The sequence below is a fragment of the Tauraco erythrolophus genome, chromosome 4 (assembly GCF_009769465.1).
Source record: "Tauraco erythrolophus isolate bTauEry1 chromosome 4, bTauEry1.pri, whole genome shotgun sequence".
Classification (NCBI taxonomy): Eukaryota; Metazoa; Chordata; class Aves; order Musophagiformes; family Musophagidae; genus Tauraco; species Tauraco erythrolophus.
In genome coordinates, this window is record NC_141468.1 from 17,003,388 (window position 1) to 17,025,409 (window position 22,022).

The 22,022-nt window shown below is 43.3% G+C and overlaps 1 protein-coding gene across 2 annotated transcripts in view; it reads right to left on the minus strand.

Moving 5' to 3' along the window:
• LAMB4 (laminin subunit beta 4) overlaps positions 1-8,315 on the minus strand; it is a 42,862-nt gene extending 34,547 nt beyond the window's left edge. For both annotated transcript variants that reach the window (XM_086609713.1, XM_086609712.1), the window contains exons 1-5: positions 8,282-8,315; positions 6,889-7,046; positions 3,348-3,483; positions 913-986; positions 62-250 (exon numbers count right to left, since the gene is read on the minus strand). In XM_086609713.1, the coding sequence (XP_086465839.1) occupies positions 62-250; positions 913-986; positions 3,348-3,483; positions 6,889-7,046; positions 8,282-8,315 (591 nt within the window). The remainder of the gene's footprint in view (positions 1-61; positions 251-912; positions 987-3,347; positions 3,484-6,888; positions 7,047-8,281) is intronic.
• Positions 8,316-22,022: the final 13,707 nt, after the last annotated feature.

Genomic DNA, 22,022 nt, shown 5'->3' on the forward strand with positions numbered 1-22,022 from the left:
AGCTCCAGAAAAAGAGCTACATATGATCTGAACTCAAACAAATACAGACACTTGGCAATACCTCGCCTTCAGTGGAGGGCTCGATGTCTGAATATCTTGAATCACAAATGACGTCTCCCACACTTTTTGCTGGACCAGAAGAGATGTTGGGAAAAGAAGCTGCACAGTCCTGTGCAAAATATCTAAACACTTTCCAGGTCTGACCAAAGTCGATGGAGCGCTCAACCAGCATTGCTGCAGGCCGAAATGTCTGCAAGAAACATTATTTTAAGAATTCTTCAACCAGGCATAAATAAGACATCTCAGGGGTTGTTGTATTGACACTCCTGTTCAGTGGATGCTAACAGCTGCCAATTAAAATTCTGTGTTTGGGAGCTTGTAGGCTCACTACAGGGCTACTGTGCTGGTTAAATGATTCTCTGAAAAAGTGGGATTCATCACTCAAACCACTCTCTAGCAAAAGGGAAGGGTAACCTTTCAAATAGATACAAGATTACTTTCTAAATAAGGAAGTTTACCATACAATGTAGGAATTTTGTAGAAAAAAAATTTTGTAACCATCTGGATCATAATGGATGTACATGAGAAGGGTGAAGTAAATTTGGAAGAGGAACTGCTTTTCACAGATGTCCTAAAACTTTAGGGCTTATTTTGCAATTTAATTTTTTTCAGCTTTAATTCTCAGATTTATGGAAAAATAGGACAGAAGGCACATGAATAGGAAGCTATTCAGTCTATCCTCCTCCCTTAAGGCAGGATTAACTATAACTTAACCATACTTGACAGGTGTTTATCTAACCTGTTCCTACAAACCTCCAAAGATGGAGCTTTCACTGCCTCTCTAAGCAATTTATTCCTGTGGTTAAGTAATTAATGTATAATGTTACATAAAAGCTCTGGTAAAAGATGTACCTTAAAAGTCAGGATAAGATGGCTGAACTGGAATAAAGTTTCTAGGTCCAATCTAATGCTGACATGGTCAATGCCTGAAAAAAAGAACGAAGATTAAGAGCACAAAGCGCACATTGGAGAGGTTGCTGAAACAGCCTTCCCATGGTGAATTTAAAGACGCCTTTTCCAGCACAACAGCTCAGCTCTTTAGGGCATCCCCTGTGCAAAAACCCGGTGTGCAGCTGGATCACTCTCTCGGGGGCAGTGTGATGCGCCTCCTTTCCGGCACTGGCACCGGCAATGTTGTGTGTCACTGAGACTGCAGGAGATGGTTAAAGGTCCTGCTCAGATCATTCGGACTGTAAATGATGGTGATAGTCAGGTTCTGGGTTTACATCTTCCTGTATTCAGCTAGATTTTTTAAAATTCATCCAAATCATTTGCTTATTTCTAAGAAAAAATTAAAACTCAATAAAAATACAGGGTTTTCTTCATGCTAAAGAGATTTGTTAAATCCTTCTATACTGCCAGACCTGAAATTTGTAATGAGCAGAGCTATCACACCAGGCATCTTTCAATATTGCAACGAGTACGGAAGAAAACCCCACAATTCACACATTCTCTGTAGAGAGTTGCAGGAGCTCAGCTGACATCCCCATTGTTCACATCTGCATGCAGTATCCCAGGGCTCTTGCTGACCACGCTGTGCATGAGACCTCATCTCAGATGAAAGATGAGGAGAGCAAGAAAAGATTTTCTCACAACTGGCCCACAGCTTTATTGGTAGTGGTGTAACCGGTGACAGTTCCTTGCTAAACTTCATGAAAAAACAAGGTTTATGAACTTTTAGTTGGATAGACAAAATAGAGGTAACATATTATCTTTCTATGCCTTAATTTCCAACCAGTCAAATATTTTTTACATATTCATAAATTGTATGTCAAATTAGATAGAGTAAATGCTATTCCTCCTAGCATGCCTTCATAGAGAAGCTGTAAGGATAATATCCTCATCAATGACACAGGCGGTGGGATCGAGTGCATCCTCAGCAAGTTTGCTGACGACACCAAACTGAATGGTGCAGTTGACACACCTGAGGGACGGGATGCCATCCAGAGGGACCTGGACAAGCTCAAGAATTAGCTGCATGTGAATCTCATGAGGTTCAACAAGGCCAAGTGCAAGGTCCTGCACATGGCTCAGAGCAACCCCTGGTATCAACACAGTCTGGAGAATTAAGGAATTAAAAGCAGCCCGGAGGAGAAGGACTTGGGGGTACCGGTGGATGAAAATCTGGACATGAGTCAGCAACGTGCACTCACAGCCCAGAAAGCCAACCTTATCCTGGGCTGCATCAAAAGAAGCATGGCCAGCAGGTCGAGGGAGGTGATTCTGCCCCTCCACTCTGCTCTCATGAGACTCTACCTGCAATACTACTTTCAGCTCTGGGACCCCCAACACAATAAGGACATGGAGCTGTTGGAACGAGTCCAGAGCAAGGCCATGAAGATGATCTGAGGGCTGGAGCACCTCTCCTATGCAGACAGGCTGAGAGAGTTGGGGTTGTTCAGCCTGGAGAAGAGAAGGCTCCAAGGAGACCTTATAGTAGCCTTCCAGTACTTAAAGGGGGCCTACATGAAAAATGGGGACAAACTTTTTAGGGAGTCTGTTGCAATAAGACAAGGGGTAATGGTTTTAAACTGAACGAAGGTAGATTTAGACTAGATATAAGGAACAAATTTTTTACAATGAGGGTGGTGAAGTACTGGAACAGGTTGCCCCGAGGGGTGGTAGATGTGCCATCCCTGGAAACATCCAAGGTCAGGTTGGTCGGGGCTCTGAGCAACCTGATGTAGTTGAAGATGTCCCTACTCATTGCAGAAGGGTTGGACTAGATGACCTTTAAAGGTCCCTTCCAACCCAAACCATTCTATGATTCTGTGATTCCATGAAATCAGTGAAGAACTATTACAGAGAAGCTTGTGACAAAATTAGCATATGGCAATAAGGGGGCTGATAGCCCGTCTTTATTTAATTATTTCCTAAATTATTAATGTCTTACACTGCAAGCACTATTTTTTTTAAATGGATATTTGAATTTTACATATTCTGTCACTACACATCTGTAGGCAAATATAGCTTTTGCCACAAATCACATTTCCGTGAAGGGAGACATCTTGTGAAAAACACAAGGTGACCACACGTAACACAGCACTGCTGCAGGTCCTCTGGCCACTTCTTGGAGATACTGTGCTTAAAATCAGTCTGTGCAAAACCAGAATTTCTGAAATTCTATGTTGCTACACACACATAGGTTTAAATCACTCAGTATCACCAAATCAAAGAACAGATGCAGTTTTGTTTCATCTCTCCATGAAGGCAACGTGGTGAATGCCAATTACTTAACTAAATCTCCCAGCAACATTTTGCAGTAATATTTTCTCAAAGAAACTTACCATTTTCTGACTGCCACCACTTCTTTTTCCTATCGGGCTTGAAATTTGTGATAACATTTTCAATCATGTGACTGTTGTGCTGCGTATAGGGATTATATGGGTATCTAGAATCACAGAGAAAGCACTTCTGTTCAGCCTGGAAAACAAAATGAGCAGAATAAAAGATGAATTTGGTCTCTTCTCTAAAGATTTGATTGCAAGACTGAAACTTGTCATGTTGCTTTGGGTGCCTGTGCTTTTAATCACTCAGGCTTTCGTGCGTAATGGACAAGCCCAAGGAAACCATCATGTGCACAAAGCATGGGTGTAGTAAACGTTGGCCTTGTTTTGCACCAGGTACTTTCTAAAAAATACATTTTTTAATTGTGGAGAAAGGATCTCAGTAAGAGAAAAAAAAATTTGTCAAGGTGTTTATTCTGGGTTTAGCTGCCAGAGGGTTTGTTTCACAAGAGTTTCTCTGGAGAAATTTATTTTTTAAAAGTTGAGCTTTTATTCATATCTCATAAGGTTGTAGAAACTTTCAGCGAGAGATGGCAGCAAGGAGGCAGAGGATATACAAGGAAGGATTGGATATTTCAAGATCTGAAGAAGCTTTGCAGAGGAACATTCACTAAATCATTTATACATTTTTTTCATCTCTCTTTTTAACATTTTCTAGCAGCTCGGAGACCCACTCAGGAGCAGCAGGCAGTTGCTTTGTACAAATAGAAGGCAAGGTTGGATCCAGGCACAGTGTAAGTAGGTGGTCTGGGCTGACACCACCACTCCAACTGCTTGTCAGTGCCTTTTGAAGGCGTAGGGAAACTGTTTAAAAATGATGCAAAGGACGAAAATCAGGATGTCAATAGGATGAAAGGGTCTTGTTTGAAAATGTAACAAGCAGAAGACAAGGTGGCAATGATTAGCCAATATCTCAATGCTGAATGAGAGGCTTTTATCTGCAAAAAAGCTTTGAAAGCAAGGGCAAGGAGTTCCTATTAAGGTGATAAGAGGGGGACTGAGTGGGAGATGTAAGGAGAGGTGACAAGGTTAACACACAGGGCTGGGAGATGACCCGTGCTGAGCCATGCGGACAAGCCCAAGCAGCAGGCGACTGCAGCCGTCAGGGCCACGGGGAAGCGAATGGCTGTGGCTCTGCCTGAGGATGCCCAGGGTGGGCAGGGCGGCTGTGCTACGTAGACGGACTCCACGAGATCTGGGCAGAGCTCGAGTACAAGGACTCAGGGACAAGCTAAAGTGGAAGGTGATGCTCAAGCTGTGTGCCTGGCTGACACACAGCCAGGGAGGAGAGGGGATGACACAGCACCCCAGAGGGAGCTGAAGGAGGAGGCACAGATTCAGTGCCAGTGGCTGGGAGGCTGGCAGGGATGCTGTCAAAAACAGAAAGTAGAAGTCAGTGGCAGGAGCAGGGCTGGAAACCACCCAGAAGGGGATGGGTGGAAAGGCACCCTGCCTGGCACGCTCAGGATCTACAGAGAAGTATTAGTAATGGTTTGCACATCTTTGTATTATGAAATCGCCTGGGAATCATTCACGTTTAAATAAAAGAAGAAATACAGATTTACAGGTATGGTATAATTCATGTGTTTTAAACATTACGATTAATATATGTTATATTCAGTCATTCTATACCACACTTGACAAGTGTACGAATGTACAAGATGAGACAGAAATACAAAAAATACTCTGTCACCTCATTTCGCAAGCTCTGGTAAGGAGAGCTCACATTATAGAAGCATTTGGCAGGACCGCACACACCCGCTCCCTGGTTTATATAGGCACATACGATATGATACTCAGTCAACTTATGTTTCAGATTGCTCCATAAAAATCTTTTTGTGCCCCAAAGGACAAGCACATGCACGTCCACGTAAGGCAAGTCTGGCAGATCCCATTTGCCTCTGAAGGGTGCAACTTTTTACTCTCCTCAATGCTGAGCCCTCTTTCTTTTCCTTTCAAAGCGTGTAAGTAAGATCCAATCATAGGGCTAAAAACCACTTAATCTACACTTAGAAATAAGACAGCACATTAAAGACTGAAAACGATTTGCAGTGCTTCTTTTCAAACACAAAGCAGTGGAACTCTAATTTTTTTTCAATCTGAATTTTCAGTAAGACATCCCAACTGAGTCCTGGCTCGTGGCAGCCTGCTGAGGTGACTAACACACACTTTCACAAGTAAGGTTTGCTCTTGACATGACACCTGACACAGGTCATCAGGAGGAGAACGGGGGGAGGGAGAACTTTGCATTGCAAGACACAAGACACAAAGCTTCCTGGCCTGTCTCTAGCAAAGCATTAAGAACGTGCTGGTGAGAAAGAGAATTGAACTGAGTGGGACTTCGATATGCTATAGGTGACACACACGTTTAAGGCAATCTGATAGAGCAGAACACATTGCCAGAGCATGAGCCTCAGTCTCTTGAGCTCTGCAAAGCAGCAAAATTTGTAGCTCTCACCCTCTTCAAAAGGCAGTCACCAGGGTCAAGATACGTTGAAGTAGCATTAAATCACAGGGATTATTGCAGAACAGCTGTTCCTTTTCATGAGCCTGTATTTACATAATTCAAAGGATAAGTACAGACAAGTGAAAATATTAATTTTTTATTGCTCTTTGATCTCCTCGTAAAAAGCAAAAATAAAAGGCAATCATCCAGCTAAGGGCCGGAAAGATGGGGTCTCTGAGACGGCTCTTTTGTGCCTGTCTACCAAGCAGTGAGTGCCAAGACTCAGGCTATTTCAGAAGTGGAAAGAGGTATTTACATTCTGTATAAAACCAAGGTTACAATATGCAGCTTGGAGCAGCGCTTGATGCCATCTCAGTATGGCAGAGCTTTACTCTGCAAATGTGCCACACTATTTTGCCAGAAGGTCAAACACGATAATTATTTTCAATTGCTTATAAATTAAGCTGTATTTTATTAACTTCCTCTTCAGTCTAAGCTGGTATTTACTGAAAATATTTCTATTTGTGACAATTTATTAGCTCGGTGGAGCCAAGTCCTCCAAGATGTGCAACAGGGGAATTCCCATTTCTGCCTCTGCTTTTATCAACGTCGGTCTTATTTCAGATCAAAAGACGTGAGAGGACACAGTGTGAATCTCTTAACAGGCTGCCTCAGGTCTCAGCACTGTATGGGACATGTCCTCTGGCGAAGGTCTATCAAGGCAGAGCCTACAGCCCGCCGGATCATGTTCCTCCTGCACTCACGCACGCGCAAACTGTGGTCTTCACCTCCGAGGCATGAGTGGGCAAAGGACTCGCAGAAGAAAGCTCCTTCAGAAATCCCTGTGCTCATTTGCATCTCATGGATGTTTCTCCCTCTTGAGAAGCTATGCGTCACCACGGAGGCTGTTTGCTGCCAAACCCTCCATATGTGCTGCAATAAGGCGTAGCCTTCCACCAGACTTATGTCACGTTATCTAATGGGTATTCAGACAACTCCAGCAGAAACATCCTAGTCTGGGCAAATTCCTTTCACAGATGAGAATATCGTTAGTAAGCAGAGTTCAGTTTACTAAAAACAAAAGAGCGAACCAACCTCTAGGTAGCCTATAATGCAGTACTTCTGAGGGCTGTTCATTCCACAGGTTGACGAGGCTGTTAATTGCTTGCTGCGACCCAGGAGGAGGTCCCCAACGGCTGGGTGGCAGGACCCAGCATCACAGTCATCCTGTGCACACTGGAGTCCTTTCAGCACTGAGCACAAAAGAAGATCAGAGAGAGATGGAATTGTTTTGTATACCCAACAGTATTCTCCAGACAAAATCAGTTAAATCCTAAAATTGGCAAAAAACTAAATTATCCTTTGCCTGTACTCCTTCTGTCCTTAATAATATGATTTGGTGAATCTTGAAGAGCTTTGGTAACGAACACACCCGCTCCAAAATCATTACAAAAAATACAGCTGGCATATTGCGAATCTATGCTAAAACTGTAATTCTCAGCACATTATTGCTCAGTAAACATGCCAATATGCTATGAGCAATAATTTATTATGCTTCCTATCCTGGCATACCCATAGCCAGCACTCCTGCAGCAAAATAACAGGCATATCCATTGACTCTGTGAGTAGAGCCAGATTTAGATTAATTCCGCTGATTTCTGTTATTTCCAACTGATAATGGTAGAACTGAGACCAGGATTGACATCAGGGGTCCCCAAGATTTTCTGATGATTTGCAATGAACCCCCTGGTCCAGTCCCAGAACCCTCGATTCAGACTCTATAGAATGGTCATTAATAATTAACCCGAATAATTCTGAATTGTCTAAATAATTGCAGGATCTTTTCCTTTATTTTGCCTGAAACAACTTTAAATATTTTCCTCATTATGTTAAGACTTCCCTTACAGGGCTTGTCCTTTTAAACAAGTTCTGTCCTGAAATCCTGAACAGGAATGGGTACCTTGGAGGCTTTATCTGTTCAGCTTTACTTGGCTCAACTTGTTATAAAAAGTGCAGTTAAAAAAACCCCAAACAATCGATACCTGAAGATCTCACAGAACACTGGAAACAGTAATGCAATTAACAACAGTAAAAGTACAGTATTTTATGGCCAGATTTCAGTTTATGGCTCAGGCTATACTTCAGATGATGAGTGACGCTTGACTCTTTAGGAATAAAGCAACACAGAAGTTTGGTTAGCCTGCTCTTCTTTATTTATGCAGATCCATGTTCATTATTCATTAGCTGATATTGATTGCCCCTTTCAGGACCTGATTCAGGCTCAATTACAATACGTATCTTTTCTTGGTACTTAAAGGTTTGATATCACTCATAGCTCCTAGGCAGGAGAGTGGGGAATAAGGACTCACTATCAGGTGTGTCTTAATAGCGTACTTAAAAGAAGCACTCCAACAAATCTTGGAGAGATACATAAATCACATGGTAATGTTTCAAAATTGGTCTGAGAAACTGTAACATCTGTACTTACTGAGGTGTAACAGGATGGCCAGCCCCAGCCCCATGCCTCCACATGAAACTCAAACTGGTACTGCTGCAAGAGAACAGGTGGGTGACTCGGTGCCCTGTCTCACCAAGGCACCCCTTGCATGTAGGCTTACCCAGAGCTAGCCTTTAGTAAAGTAACAGAGCCACAATAAAAATACAAATATTAAAAGGAACCCCTGGCTTTGTTTTTTTTCTAGAGAAATTTTGGCACTGAAACCAGATGAAAGTAGAGGAACACTTCACAAGGGCTTTTGGAGAAGACTCTGAAAACACATTCACGCTTAGTGCAAAATAAAACCAGAATGGTATCAGCAAAAATACTGTAGTATTCAAATACAAGCTATTTAATCTCGACTAGATTCAGCAGGGCTGTTTGCAGTGATCTAACTCTTTCTCCAGAGGTTCTTGTTTTCATTACTTAAAACAAAGACCAAGGTCCTAATGAAGATGCCACTGAGAGATGCCTGACGTCAGGTGCTGTGAGTTTTGGCCCAGACAAGATTACAAGCGCATCTTCAAGTGCAGTGAAGAAAAACAGGTAAAGTCAGTATCAATGCAAAAGACCCATGTGTGGGAACCTCAGTGTGAACCCAAAGCAAGTTCATTGTGTCATTTACTTCACATCCTTCCTTTTCCTACTCACCTGGAGAAAAGTAATACTTGCCGATACAAAACCTTTCCTGGAAAAACAGAAGGCAGCCATGGGAATAAAGGACGACCCAGCATCCTGCCACCAAGCAGAGCTCCCAGACCACAGCCTGCTCCCCATCTTTGTGCTTTCCACCTCTTTCTCCATCTGTAGCCACCAGTGGGGCCAGCGCACCCAAAGATGGCTCCAGCTGCTAGGGCATCCATCTCCATGTGAATGTGCCCAAAGGGCTCCTTCCCAGCTCTGTTCTTGTTCCTCATCTTCACACAGTCATCACTGTGCTGAGTGAGCTGAGATGAAATATCCCTCCCACAAAGCAGGGGGAACATAAGCAGAGGCATTAAAAGTATTTCAGATGTTATAGGCTCCACACAGGCTTAGTTCATGCGGCTCTGTACAGCACATGACAAAATAGCCATACCTAGATGGCTTATTTCAGTAACCACAGGTAGGGAAAGCTATCAAGGGTCACCAGCCTTTCGTGCTGCTTCAGCTCCTCTCACCTGCCACAACCGCAGAGAGCTGGGCGTGTGATGGGGTGATGATCCCGGCAAGCATCCGTAGAGCTGCGCCTGGCTCCCTGGCTACAGGGAGAGCTGGCAGCGGAGCTGGTGTCCGAGGCAAAACCGAACAAACATTTTCCAGTTAATAAAAAATAATAATAATAAGCATTTACAGTGCAACAGCACTGTAGTGAAATGTAGGTATCCACAGTAAGAGTAATCTTGGCAGGTACACATCCCAGTCCCTACCCTGTCTAACACCATGATGCTCAATACCAATGACACTCTTCAAACATGACTCCATTTAACAGAGAAACAAGGACAGCAAAATCCCAACATACTTCAGTTCCATGCTTAGCAGGAAAATTAAACAGTGAAGAGGTCCTACCTGGGTTTCAGACAGCCAAGTGTTTCAGCTGGAAATGAACACAACGACTGAGGGAAGCAAGCAAAGGCATACCTGTGTGCTTCAGCTGGAGAAGAGAGCGTGTCCCCCGAGGCACCGAGGTGTAGGTGAGAATGAGACCCAGCCTGCAACCTGCCAAAGGCTTGATTTGTGAACTCTTTCTGTCAGAGCTTCTGGCATCAGCAAACATGTGCAGTGAAAGAAAATTGTGACAGGTTAAGTTACGGCAGAAAAAGTTCCTGCAACTGAAAAGAGAAGGCTGGGATACTTAAAGTGCTGGCAAACAGCTCTTTATTGGTTGTTTAACTAAAAAACTGCTCAGCTGGTCCTGTTTGCAACCAGACTTCGAAGTCTTTACAGCTTCTTCACATCAGCAGCCTATTGGCACTGGTTTATCTGAACACGGGCTAGAAAGGACGACTCCTCAGAGCAGGGGTGCAAGCAGCCTAGAAGGGCTGGTTTGGGGTTTGGAGGTGACTGTAAACATGCCTGCCTGAAAGCTGTGATTGTGCCTGTGTGGACATCACGAGCCAGCTTTACATTAGCTCTGGATCACTGCCATGAGCACTAGGTTTTTTTCAATTTAAAGCTGAAAACAACACGGCAATTTGAGTCGCAGCTTTGCATTTCAGCACAAGCTTCGCCTGGAACTGCCCCCAGCGTCAAGCACGGGCAGGGCGGTGTGCGGGGTGCAGCACGGTCAGGGGAAACGCAGCAATGGAGCAGCTCCGAAATGGCGTTCACCAGCTCATGCACAGAAACAGCCACTGGTTTTTGGTGTCTGCGTTGAAACCTGTGGCACTTTGATTCCGGTTTTCGGAATGGCAGCTTGTCTTGGGTACACATTTTGAGTTGTGATGTATTTGTTAATCAGTTCTCCTCTGAACTGCTTGTAAGGCTTAATTCATGATTGTAAAGTATCATCACATCCTAAACAAAAAGGTTTTCTATATGTGCAAAATATGTTTTATAAACTAATCATTGCTTTTCTTTTGGTAATTCCTATTCTTTCAGAAAAAAAAAGATACATGTTCTTTAATCCTATTGCAATACTTAGTACTACGTGCCCTCTGCCATTACTATGATCGTTCACTGTAGAAGAAATAATTCATATACTTACATTTTGAAATTATTTTCTTGAAGTGCATGTGGAAATCACCTGTGGGAGACTTTTTTCAGGCTAATTTAATCTGCATTTGGTTTGTATTCATGCATGACTAATTATTGTACAGATGGCTTATATTTAGTGGGTTTCAATATTAAGAAATAAAAGGCTAAATTATATATTAAGATATTAATTTTTTACTTTTTATGTGTAAGCAGTATATCAAGTGGTCTCTGAAAGAGTGACATATAACTGAAGAAAGTATTATTATTATGATGATGCTACTAAATTATAGAATAGTTGATGTTTTATTAGCGTAGTTGGTAATGAATTCAGATTTTGTTACAAAGAAGCTATGTGAGAAGTAAATATCAAAGAAGATTTATTTGCAGAATATAGCCAGTCCCGTGTTTTGATTTATGTAGGACCCCAAGCAACAAGGAGGTTTTAAACTGCTTGAGGCAGGGATTTAGAAACTTCTTTCTTGCTTCTTTAATCTCTCCACTGGTAAAGGACCTGGATTTATAATGCATCACCCGTCCCATGCTGGCTGCAGGGTAGATAGCATTGGTGCATGATTTTTCGAGTCATCACAGGTCCTACAGTTGTCATTTCTTAGGCCCAAGGCATATCCGTAATACACACAAAGGACAGGAATTGCTAGTACTTTATTCCCTTCAGGGACACCAACCAGCAGTGAGAGGGCAGGAGTAGAGGCACCAGCCATGCTTCAGAGCCTGGCCCAGGGATGCCGGCTGATGGGCAGCTGGTACCAGTCCATACAGGTATGCATTTTCCTCTGACGGACGTTCTGAATAAAAATGTCTCTTTGGGTAAATGGATTTTTTTCCCCTATAATGACAATGTGAAAAACATCGGAAAAAAAAATAAATCTCATTTTCTTTAAACTTTCAATAAGAAACAAAATTATTTGAGCCTGGGATTATTCTTGCCATGTGAAAAGTAAGTATTTAATCTAAACAAATCACCTGGGCTTCCTTCAGAGTCAATGGAGAAAGACAAGAGCTCCCTACAGGGTCCATCCTATCACCTTCTTTAGGTAAATCCCCCTTTGGATGTATCTGCTGCTTTCCTTCGGTTATGGGCAGCCCAGTTCCCTAGCTTAGGGCAGACACCTATATTTTAAGCAACTAAAGCGTACTGAGACAAATCCCAGCCATAAGGATCTGGTCGAAATCATAAATGAAATCTAACGGTATGAAAAGCAAAACCATCTTGCCACATTTGCCTCTCTCCTCCTTCATTTCCGCTCTCATTTCTTCAAGCGTAGCTTATGCTTAAAACATAATTTCTCAAAGGCAAAGACTGTGCATTTTTTTGTGTTCTACAAATTGGGAGAAAGTGGCACTGAATAATAAAACCAGAATGAAGTATAAGCTTACGATAAAATCAGAGAAATATTTTATTTGACAGATCTGATGAGGAGAGAGCTAAGGACAGCAGAAGAAAATGCTACAAGGCTCAGGGGTATGGGGAGAGGGAGGCCACCCTGTCCCCCAGCCTCCTCGCCTCCGCATCCCACTGGCTGGCTGCTTTTCCGTATGTTGCACTCTGGAGCAAACAGCTACTTTAAAAATTGAATTTAATATCTGTTTAAAAGAGCTCTTCCACATTTTAAAAGGATGTAAAGTCTATTTATCGTTTACGAGAAGCTTCTCCATTTTCTAACGCTCACAGCACTCCATGGTGTCCTTCACTTTTCGCGTGCAAGTCAGGTGTTTGAAGTCTTTGGTTTTTTCCATCACAAACAAGAAACGCAGTTTCAACTTGAATATTATCTCCCTGGCAGGCACAGTGTTGCTGATAGTAGTAGTCAACACTAAAGACAAAAAAGACAGAGCAGATTTCTTTTAAAATATCAGTGTGATTTTCAAAATGCTATTCAAGACACATATATGCATTCAAGATACAATGTTTCATGTTATTTCCTAACGTCCTGATGTTTCCAAGCTGGCAGTAGGACTGGCAGGATGAGAAGTCCATCACATACCTTGTTGTGATCTCACGTCAGTTTACTCAGAATCGGTGAGTTCATGCAATACAACTGGACAAGGCTGTTTATAGGAACCTTCTCACATCAATAAACAAAAGTGCTTGAAATTTTTCACTTTTCATTGCTTTACTAGCCTATTAATCAGAAATAATTATTCTCCCTAAACTCAAGAGAAAAAAAGGGATTATTCTGCATGAAAGCACAGCAGAGAGGACTAGAAAGAAAAAAAGAAAAGGAATATGCTCAGGAAGAAACAACTGAAGACACACAAGAGGAAAAGGAAACAAAAGAGCTTTTCCAACCTCCACAAGGCATTGCAGCCTGGTCTCCAGGGCTGACTCTGGCCCCTCTCCCTCTTCTGGCCTCCCAACTAGACCTCCTGGATGAACCCCAAGGCTGCTTCACCCTTTATCAAGCCTGGGGGTATTAACAAACCCCATTACCAGGACTCAGCTGTGGCCGCTGTGTCCAGATGCCGTAGGACTGCACCCACTGGTGCCATGCTGCATGGGAGCAGAGACAGAGCAGTATTGATGCCAGGTATGAGGAGAAAGGCTGAAGCTGGAACACCAGCAGCAGAGAACTGTCAGATCAGCACAGCCATATGGTCAAGCTGAACTCGTAGGTGCTCTGGTGTTCCCTTACCACAGTCTCAGTAAAGAGTCTTTCCCCCATTGTGACAGTAACCATGGTTCCTCAGGGCTTGAGATATAGCTCTGCTTTTTGTTTTGTACATTGTTGGGACAGCTATGGTGAGCTTTTGAACGTGTTTTTCTAGTGATGATTTATTATACCTGAATAATAAACTGCAAAACCCCATGGAACAGGCATCTCCTGATGAAGGCTGCCCTCCAGGTAGAAACACAAAGCAAACTCCAGCCTGGGGAGCCACAAATAACTCCTCCCCTGGCATGTCCTGCTCTTTTCTTGCATATAGCAACATTTCCGCAGCTGTCTGGAGAACACCTGCTGGCTCCACTACAGATTCTGAGACACCAACAAAGACCCAGGCTGAGGAAGTGCTTCACCCTGGAGTATTTGCTCCTACAGGTTGTTGTCACCCATTGCTGCCCAGAGCGTCCTGCTGTGTCCTTGCTGACCTTCCACAGGGGAGTGAAGGGAAACTACACCAAGGAAAGCAGATTTACCCTCCCGAGCACACTCTGGGTTCCCGGCTTTATTCAGCCCTACGAAGTCCACATACGAGTTTCCTCCATGATGACGAGGAGAAAACTGCATTTTGAGGCTTTTAACAGAAGCGCTGAAGGTTATACATATAAATGCCACAACTGCAGGAGCTAATCATGCACACTTTATCTTCTAAAACAGGGTCTCCACTAAAAAGGGAGAGTTGTATAAGACTCGCAAGAGTTAAGAGAAACTATATTTATATTGATGACTTTATCAGGAATAATCTAAAGTCTTTGCAATAAGACAACTGGAAAAGATTTTTAAAAGCCAATACTTGCTTTGCACATGTCACTAATGTAGCTACATGGAAAGGTTTGCTTCTCAGAGAGCTGTTGGTCATTTCAAGCCCTTCACGCCACAGTGCTTCACATTAGTCACAAAAAATGGCTACTTTTAAAGACAATTTGACCAAAGATTTTTTGGAAAGGCATCTGTTCAGTTGCTTTCTTCAAGACAGCAAAAACTGCAAAGTACACACAACATAGGCCAGAGGGTACGGTCCTTCCAGCTCTGCCAACAAATTGATTCGAGCAGCATGAAGAACAGTTGTTGAATTAGATTTACCTACACGCTTCCAAAGAGTCAATCATACTTTGTTTTAAAATATCAAGATATATTTTGACAGACAAATAAAAGACCAAAGAAACCCCTTAGTAAACCAGGGATTACAGTTCTGTTATAGCTTTTAAGTACAATTTGTATGAGGACTATATACACAGAGCTAGGATGATAGCAACGTTTTTTCCTGACAGCCACTACCCTGCAACACAAAATAATGGAGCTTCTCAGTGGAAAGCGTTTCCCACCACAGCAGCTGTCAATAGGGCATAACAGTGCTCTTATTCCGCTAGCGCTCTCTGTACTGCTGAGAGTGCTAAGAAAAGATTGTCCTATTTTTATTCACTCAAATTTGTGGCAATGTTCTGTTTTAAATCCCTATTATTAGATTTTCCATACCTGTCAGCCTAAATTATCCTAAGTATTTTTCTCTAGGTTAAAGCAAATTCTTCTGCAAAGGTTAAACTGATGTTGTTCAGAAAATATCCTGAGCTCAGAACAATCTCTCTGGCTCTTGAGGAACCTTTGTGGCCTACTGGCTTAGAAACGTTTTATTACCAATTCAGAAACCTTCTATACTGTAGTATGTTTGGGAACTAAAGTGTATGTTTGGGGTTGTTTTTTGGTGGGAAATAAGCAACAATCAGAAGCCAGGAGACTACAATTTAAAGAACTGTAAAAGAAAAGGCAAAATAGTAAATTCCACAAGCTTCCAAAAACCCTAGAAAACTGAGACCATCGGGAGGAGAATCTGACCAACAGAAGGACGACAGCTTCAGTTTGAGGAGGGAAAACAGTGGAGAGAAAAATGTGTCCACTGGAGGACAACAGCAGAGGCAGAAAGAGCATCCACTGCAGAGCCACCAAAGCCTGATGGTTAGAGAGCTTCCACGGGAGCCACTGGCTCTGGTTCTCTGGTCAGAAGCACAAAGTGAAACCAGCTCTTCCACTGTCCTGGTGGGCGTCCAAGCTACTGGTCTCTGATATGAAAGAAGTCTGCCCTCATAGTTTCTCTTTTTTTACAAGAACTGAAAATTTAAATATTATGTTTTAGCTTGACCTGGGACAAAAACATTTTGTTTTATTTAGTTATTTTTGTTAGTAAAAGTGAGATGGACTGAAAATCACTTTCTTTCTTTGTTGGCCAGAAGAAAGAGTTTCTTTCTCTTAGAACTGGAAAACAAAAGTAGCACAAAATCACTAGAAATCTGAGAAAGGATATTTAGACTGAAACGAATAAAGCTTCAGGAAGCTGCAGAAATAGCTGCATGGTGAAGTAACTGGGAAATGTGACATTTTCCAACTGTAGTCACCAATACCCGTGATACGCATGGTGCCTGGCTGCGACCACAACAGCACTCTCACAGGGCCCCTCTCCTGCCATCACCCATGAGGGCCCTGGCTGCAGAAGACAACAAGCGCAGAGCAGACAGCCATTAGACAAACCAGAGCTCAGTCAAAAGCCTCAACAGCTACACATACCTTCTTTTGCCTAGCTTGGCAATATAACCAGCTAAACTGACATTTTGAAGATTCTCCATTTTCAGTCCCAAATGAAATTTAATACAAAGACTTCTGGGGAGTGTTTAAATCTATCAATATACACAGGTTTATTACCTAAAAGTATGACAGAATGATGGCTGGCTGACTATCAGCTGTTTAATTTTATCTGTGTCTACCCTGTAACATCTGGAATCTCTACAAACACAGGAAGCACCACACAGAAGTCGGTAAATGAGACGAATTATTAGATTTTGTCATGGACCCTAACAATATAACCAATGTAACAGTAGCACAGCAATAACACTGCATGCTAGCAAGTTGGGAACTGGTGCATAGATTTATATCATTTGCCCAGGATCAAGAATATATAACCTCTGCTTTATCTTTCTCTTAAGAACTTCATTATACCAGCTGGGAGAAAGCAGAAAAATTAATGTCTCCCTTCACTTTCCTGATCTCCCCTTGTCATATGGAAGGGAAGTGTTGTTCCTGATCTCCCCTTGTCATATGGAAGGAGCAGCTGGGTATGATGGAAATCCAGTCAAGCACAGAAAATGCCAGCAGCGAACCTGCAAAAGGAAATGCCTCCTACTTTCAAACACTGTCATTGAAGCAGTTGTTTTTCGGCAGAAGGCAATCTTTCCCTTACTGACCATCTGCACGGAGCGCATTTCAACAGCAACTGGTTTGCTCACATGTTGCCCACCCTTCCTCACCAGATAGTTTGTGACTATTACCCTGAGCTCCCAGCAGTGGAGTCAAGGCAGTAGGTGCCTATGAACAGTGAGCCAGAGTCTCTGCTGTATCTTGAAGGGTAAGCAGCCCGCAACAAAAAAGAGGGTAGAAAAGGACCAGAGCTTTGGAGAATCCAGGGTCGATTTGAAGTTGGGGAGTGAAAGAGTGGGAACAGGAAAAATATGAGAGAGCTGGACAAGGTATCACAGAGAAAACGTTGGAAGTTGTAGCTGGAAGTTGTGACTTAGTCAGATGGACATGGAAGAAGTGCTGTGTGCTAGGAGTTCGGAAAAAAAAGTATTGTCATGCAGGATTGGAACCTGAAAAAAAACAGAGCTATGCACAGGTGAAGCTACAGGGCCTCCATTCACTGCATAGGCAGGTCTGTGCAGAAATACAATGTCTGTTTAAAGAGCTGGGATGCACTGGTCCTGCTGGGCATGTTGAGGTGCTCATGTAAGAGTATCCTGACCCCTTCAGATTGTCTTGCAGAAGTGTCCTGAAAATTAAACGATCGAAACCCTGGTGATTGACAGATTACACTCAGACTAGATAAAGCTTAATTAACAGTTGCTATTTTCGCTACGTTCAGCTTTCACCAATCATATTCAAATGGTAAAAAACCAAACCACTACCACCAAAACATGGAGCTAATGTTCTTTATCATTAAAATCAAAACAATATTCTTATAAAGTAAAACTTTTCTAGAAATTTACCAAGATTTTCTTGCAACCTGTTTGGCCTGGCTTCAGTACAAGTATATAGCTTCAGTACAGTATTCCCTGGCATCAAGGGAATAATTTTCAAAAAAACCCTAAAGATTTATTTCTTATAGACCCCAAACAGTCGAATATGCATACTTACCTACACAGATTTCACAAGTTTGGGGAACCTTGTTCTGCTGATTAAGCATCAACTTACATGCATGCCACTAGTATATTTAACACCACAAGGGTCACAACAATTTAAATTTTGATAAAATATTAGTAAGACTCTGTCAAACTTATTATTTATAAATATCCTAGTATCAACATCAGCTCACATACAGTTTATCCAGACTTCTCCTGAATTCTGACTTCAACCTTTTATGCAATTAACAAAAAGCAATGCCATTTCCTCTATCAAAGGCAAATCATTCAGATCCCTCCACTATGCCAGCTAACACCGTTCTCAACCAGGTAGTCCTTCAGAAGCCCAAGTTCTTCCTACCATCCAGGTTTTTAACAGTAGTGACACTTTTCGAGACTAAGCTTTAAGCTGGGACACAACAAACTTGTAGCAAAGGAGTAAAAAATTACGATTCTTTGTGAATACAATTTCAAAGAAACTTTGAGATACCGATCTATTAATGGTCACACGTTTTTTCAGGAAAACTGTGTTCCAAAGAATGGAAAACAGAACATTAAAATCAAAGAAATACTGAAGGTCACAATGTACACTAGCGTAAGTGTCTTTGTCTCCTGATAGTTGCTGGCCTTGTGCAACTGTGTGTTTAGACAATTCACGAAGCCATTATGCAAAAAGATTAGTTTTTATGTAACTTAATCAATTATCAAAATATTTCTGCTTTGCAATCACGATCTAAATACTAAAAAAAGCCAAGTGGTGATAGATCAAGATTTATTACTCACCTGACAATTGTAATCTAGACAGGAATTCAGCTCAGCGACTGATGTTCCCTTCCTCTGCACCCCCCCCTCCCCCCATACAATCTATCAACGACACACAGCAAATCTCGGCTGAATGAAAGACACAACTTTGAATGTGTTCTCTGTCTACACCAAACAATTTAAATTCTTGGGAAAAGGAAAAAAATCAACAAGATTACACTGTAAATACTTCTAACCACAGCTTTCACAGTACGCCACTCGAGTACAATACTTACTCCAGCTCCCCTGTGAGTGAAGTATGAGCCTCAGGAAGCAGCTGTATAAATGCATTTTAAGTGTTAGCTAATTTACAGAAATATTCAAAAGAAGAATTAGGATTATTTTTCTTAAAAATGATTTGTAGTGGTAAATAATGTTAGATCACATATAAAACCAGCAGTGATTCTGTAGAACAGTTATCCTACTTACACAATGAATTAACAGTAAATAGGATTGTTTCAGATAGCCTAAGTACCTTATCATATTTTTCCTTTCAGCGAACTGGACTGTTCTGCTTTTTGAGACCCTATAAAAAGAAATTCTCATTAAGATCATTTTAAAAAAGGATCTCTCAAAAGACGAGAAGCAGGACCGAGTTGGAAAAAAAAATGTAGAATAGAGACCAAGGCCTCCTTTCATTGCCATCTTTTTATTTAAACCATCTCCAGACGCCCCCGGAAAATGGAAGACCATAAATAAATGCCACCACGACGATGACAAACACTGGCGTCGCTGCATTCCCATGCAATCACAACTCCTGCATATGGAAGCACGGTAACTCCATCCAGGCTTTAGGCAAGGAAACAGCGCCTCTGGCCGCGGGCAGCGCCGCCGCAGCGATGGGGCACGGCGAACCGACGGCGGGACGGCGGGTTCCCGCCCCTCGGCTGGCGCCCGCCTCCCCCAGGCCGAAGAACCGGCCGGCCCCGCCAGGCCTGCGCCTCCCCCAGGCTGACCGCCGGGAGGCACAGACGTGCGGCAACCTGCTTGAAGAGTTAAAATACAAACCACTTTTAAAAATTAGCTAAACTGGGGGACGTACGAACGCCGAAATCCTTCTGTAATCAAACAGGCTCGCCGCTGAAGGGCGGGCGAGAGGCACAGTCGCCCCTCAGGTGAAATGGCGGGAGCAGCGTCCCCGCAGCGAGCCCGCGGTTCGCTCAGCACGGCCGTGAGTGGGACCGCCCCACAGGTCCGACCGAGCAACCGACAGCGCGCCCCGGCGGCAGGGGGCGGCTCCCCCCAGCGCCCGGCGCGGGCCGGACAGCCACGGGGGCGGCCCCTTCCAGCTGCCTCATCTCTCCGCTTCCTGCGAGCGTGGTTCCCTCCGATTGGCCCGGGGGATCATCCCCTTCATGGCGCCCGGCGGCTGCTCTGGGTCCCGCTCTCCCTCACGGCCGACCCTCACGACGCTCACTGCACCTATGGCCGCTCCTTGCTGCCCCATCCTCCCCCCGCGCCCATCTACCCCAGCGCCTTCTGCCCTCACCACTCAGCCCCCGGGACTGATTTTTCTTCTTCTCCTCCGCCCCTATTCCAGCCACTCCCACCCCCTTATTTGCTCTTCGGCACCTGTATTTCCTCCTCCTTCCTAAATGCCACCCCGATGCCTCCACGTCCCGGTAAAGCGGCTGCTCCCTTCCTCCCAGCCCCCGCCTCGCCTCGTCCCCTCCGCGCGGCTCCGCTCCCCGCCATCCCCTCGCCGCCGTCTCCGGGCTCCCCGGGCCGAGGGCCGGCCGGTCCCCGCTCTCTCCTGCTACCCGGCCCGTCTCTCTCGCCTTTCTCGCTAACAAAGCGCCTTTTCGGTCGTCGTGAAGCACCTGTGCAGGCGACCGAAGCAGCAGCAAACGATGGTGGCTCGGCTTTAGTCTCGAAATGCTTTAGCCGGGCTTTAATTTTGCCTTCTGCATCTTGCATGCGGCTTCCAGCATGTTAACGCTGAAGTGTGTTGAAGCACAGGGGGGAATCTTTGCGTGTTTATATTTGCTCCTCTTGTTTGGTCTACCATCTTATCTGTTTCTGTCTTTGATATCAATGGGCTTCATAGCCTAATATTCCTGGGATTTTTTTTTTTTTCTGTCCTGCTTCGTTTGTGGTTTGCTAAACTGTACGGATATGAGACGTCTTATGTGGTTTCCCCTCTTTGCACACAACAAGGGACTTCATAAATCACCGGTGTGAAGAAGTGCTGGGTTTTTTGGCAAGATAGCTGTATTTTTACATAGATGACTGCACTCAAGCCTCGGGGTGCTTTGGGATCTTGTTAAATATTGTAGTGAAAGAAACGTGTATAAAGCAGCAGCTGAGGGGTAAGCCCCTTTGCTGGACTGCATGGCTTGCAGTTGATAGCTGGATTTCTTCCTCCTTCCCTGCTCCCTTTAGGCTCCTGAAGGAAATGTGGCAGGTGCTCATAGGCTGCCACCACCGAGGTGTGATCAGGAGAGAGGAAAACAAGCACATAGGTGTATAAGGAAAAGAGCACAGTTACTAAAATAGTCTGGTATTTGGTAGATGCAGTATGATCCCCGTGATGTTGCTTTAGCACAGTGCAGTTGAATATATAGTGTTGGTATAAAGCAAAGTGTTATTGCTGTATAATTTTCTCAATTTTTCTTAAATTCTGAAAAATGTTTACTGCGTTTTCCCTCATAAAATCCTATATAGACATCTGTAGTTAAAAATACAACTATAATGGTGCAAAGCTGCAAGCAGTTTTGTCCCATGCCACTTCTCTGTAAGAGGCATCTCAGTACAGTGTTGAGCACTAATACCAAAACCATTTTTGTCTGTGAGCAGATTGGATTGCTTTAGTTCATAGCCTGTGAGAACATCTGTTGAGCATCTCTGATGCACAGCTAATAACAAGATCTTTCGGTTGCTCTTTCCAGGTCTCAGCGCTGAGAGCATTTCAAGGGAAAGTAGGCCTTAGCCAGCAAAATCCCTGGCTGCTGAATTATACCCTATGATCATTGGCATGTCAATATAGAAGCTTTAAGTGCTGTATGCCGTTTCTGAGATGAGGGAACAAATACACAGATAAACATATTTTCGGTCTGGTTATTTATCTCTTGTAGTATTGTTCTCCTGCCCCCTTTTTTCTTTCTGACTCTCTGATCCAGTTGTTATTGTAGTGGCCAAAATGATCAAAACAGACTGATCAGAATCCAGTGACAATGTTGCTGTATCTTTTTTCCTTCCTTGAAACCCACTGTCTGCCTAACCCTAAAAAGCAAAAACCACTCTTTGAATCCGTTTGTACTACTTTCTCATTTTCAGGTTCCTTTCGTTCTCAAATGCTGTTGTCCCTGACAGTCGTTTTCTTTAAATCCTATGTACTTTGGCATGCTACTTGAGACTCTTTATCAAGAGCCTTATTATCAAGAAGCACTGGAGTCTTCAGTCTCTCTTTTT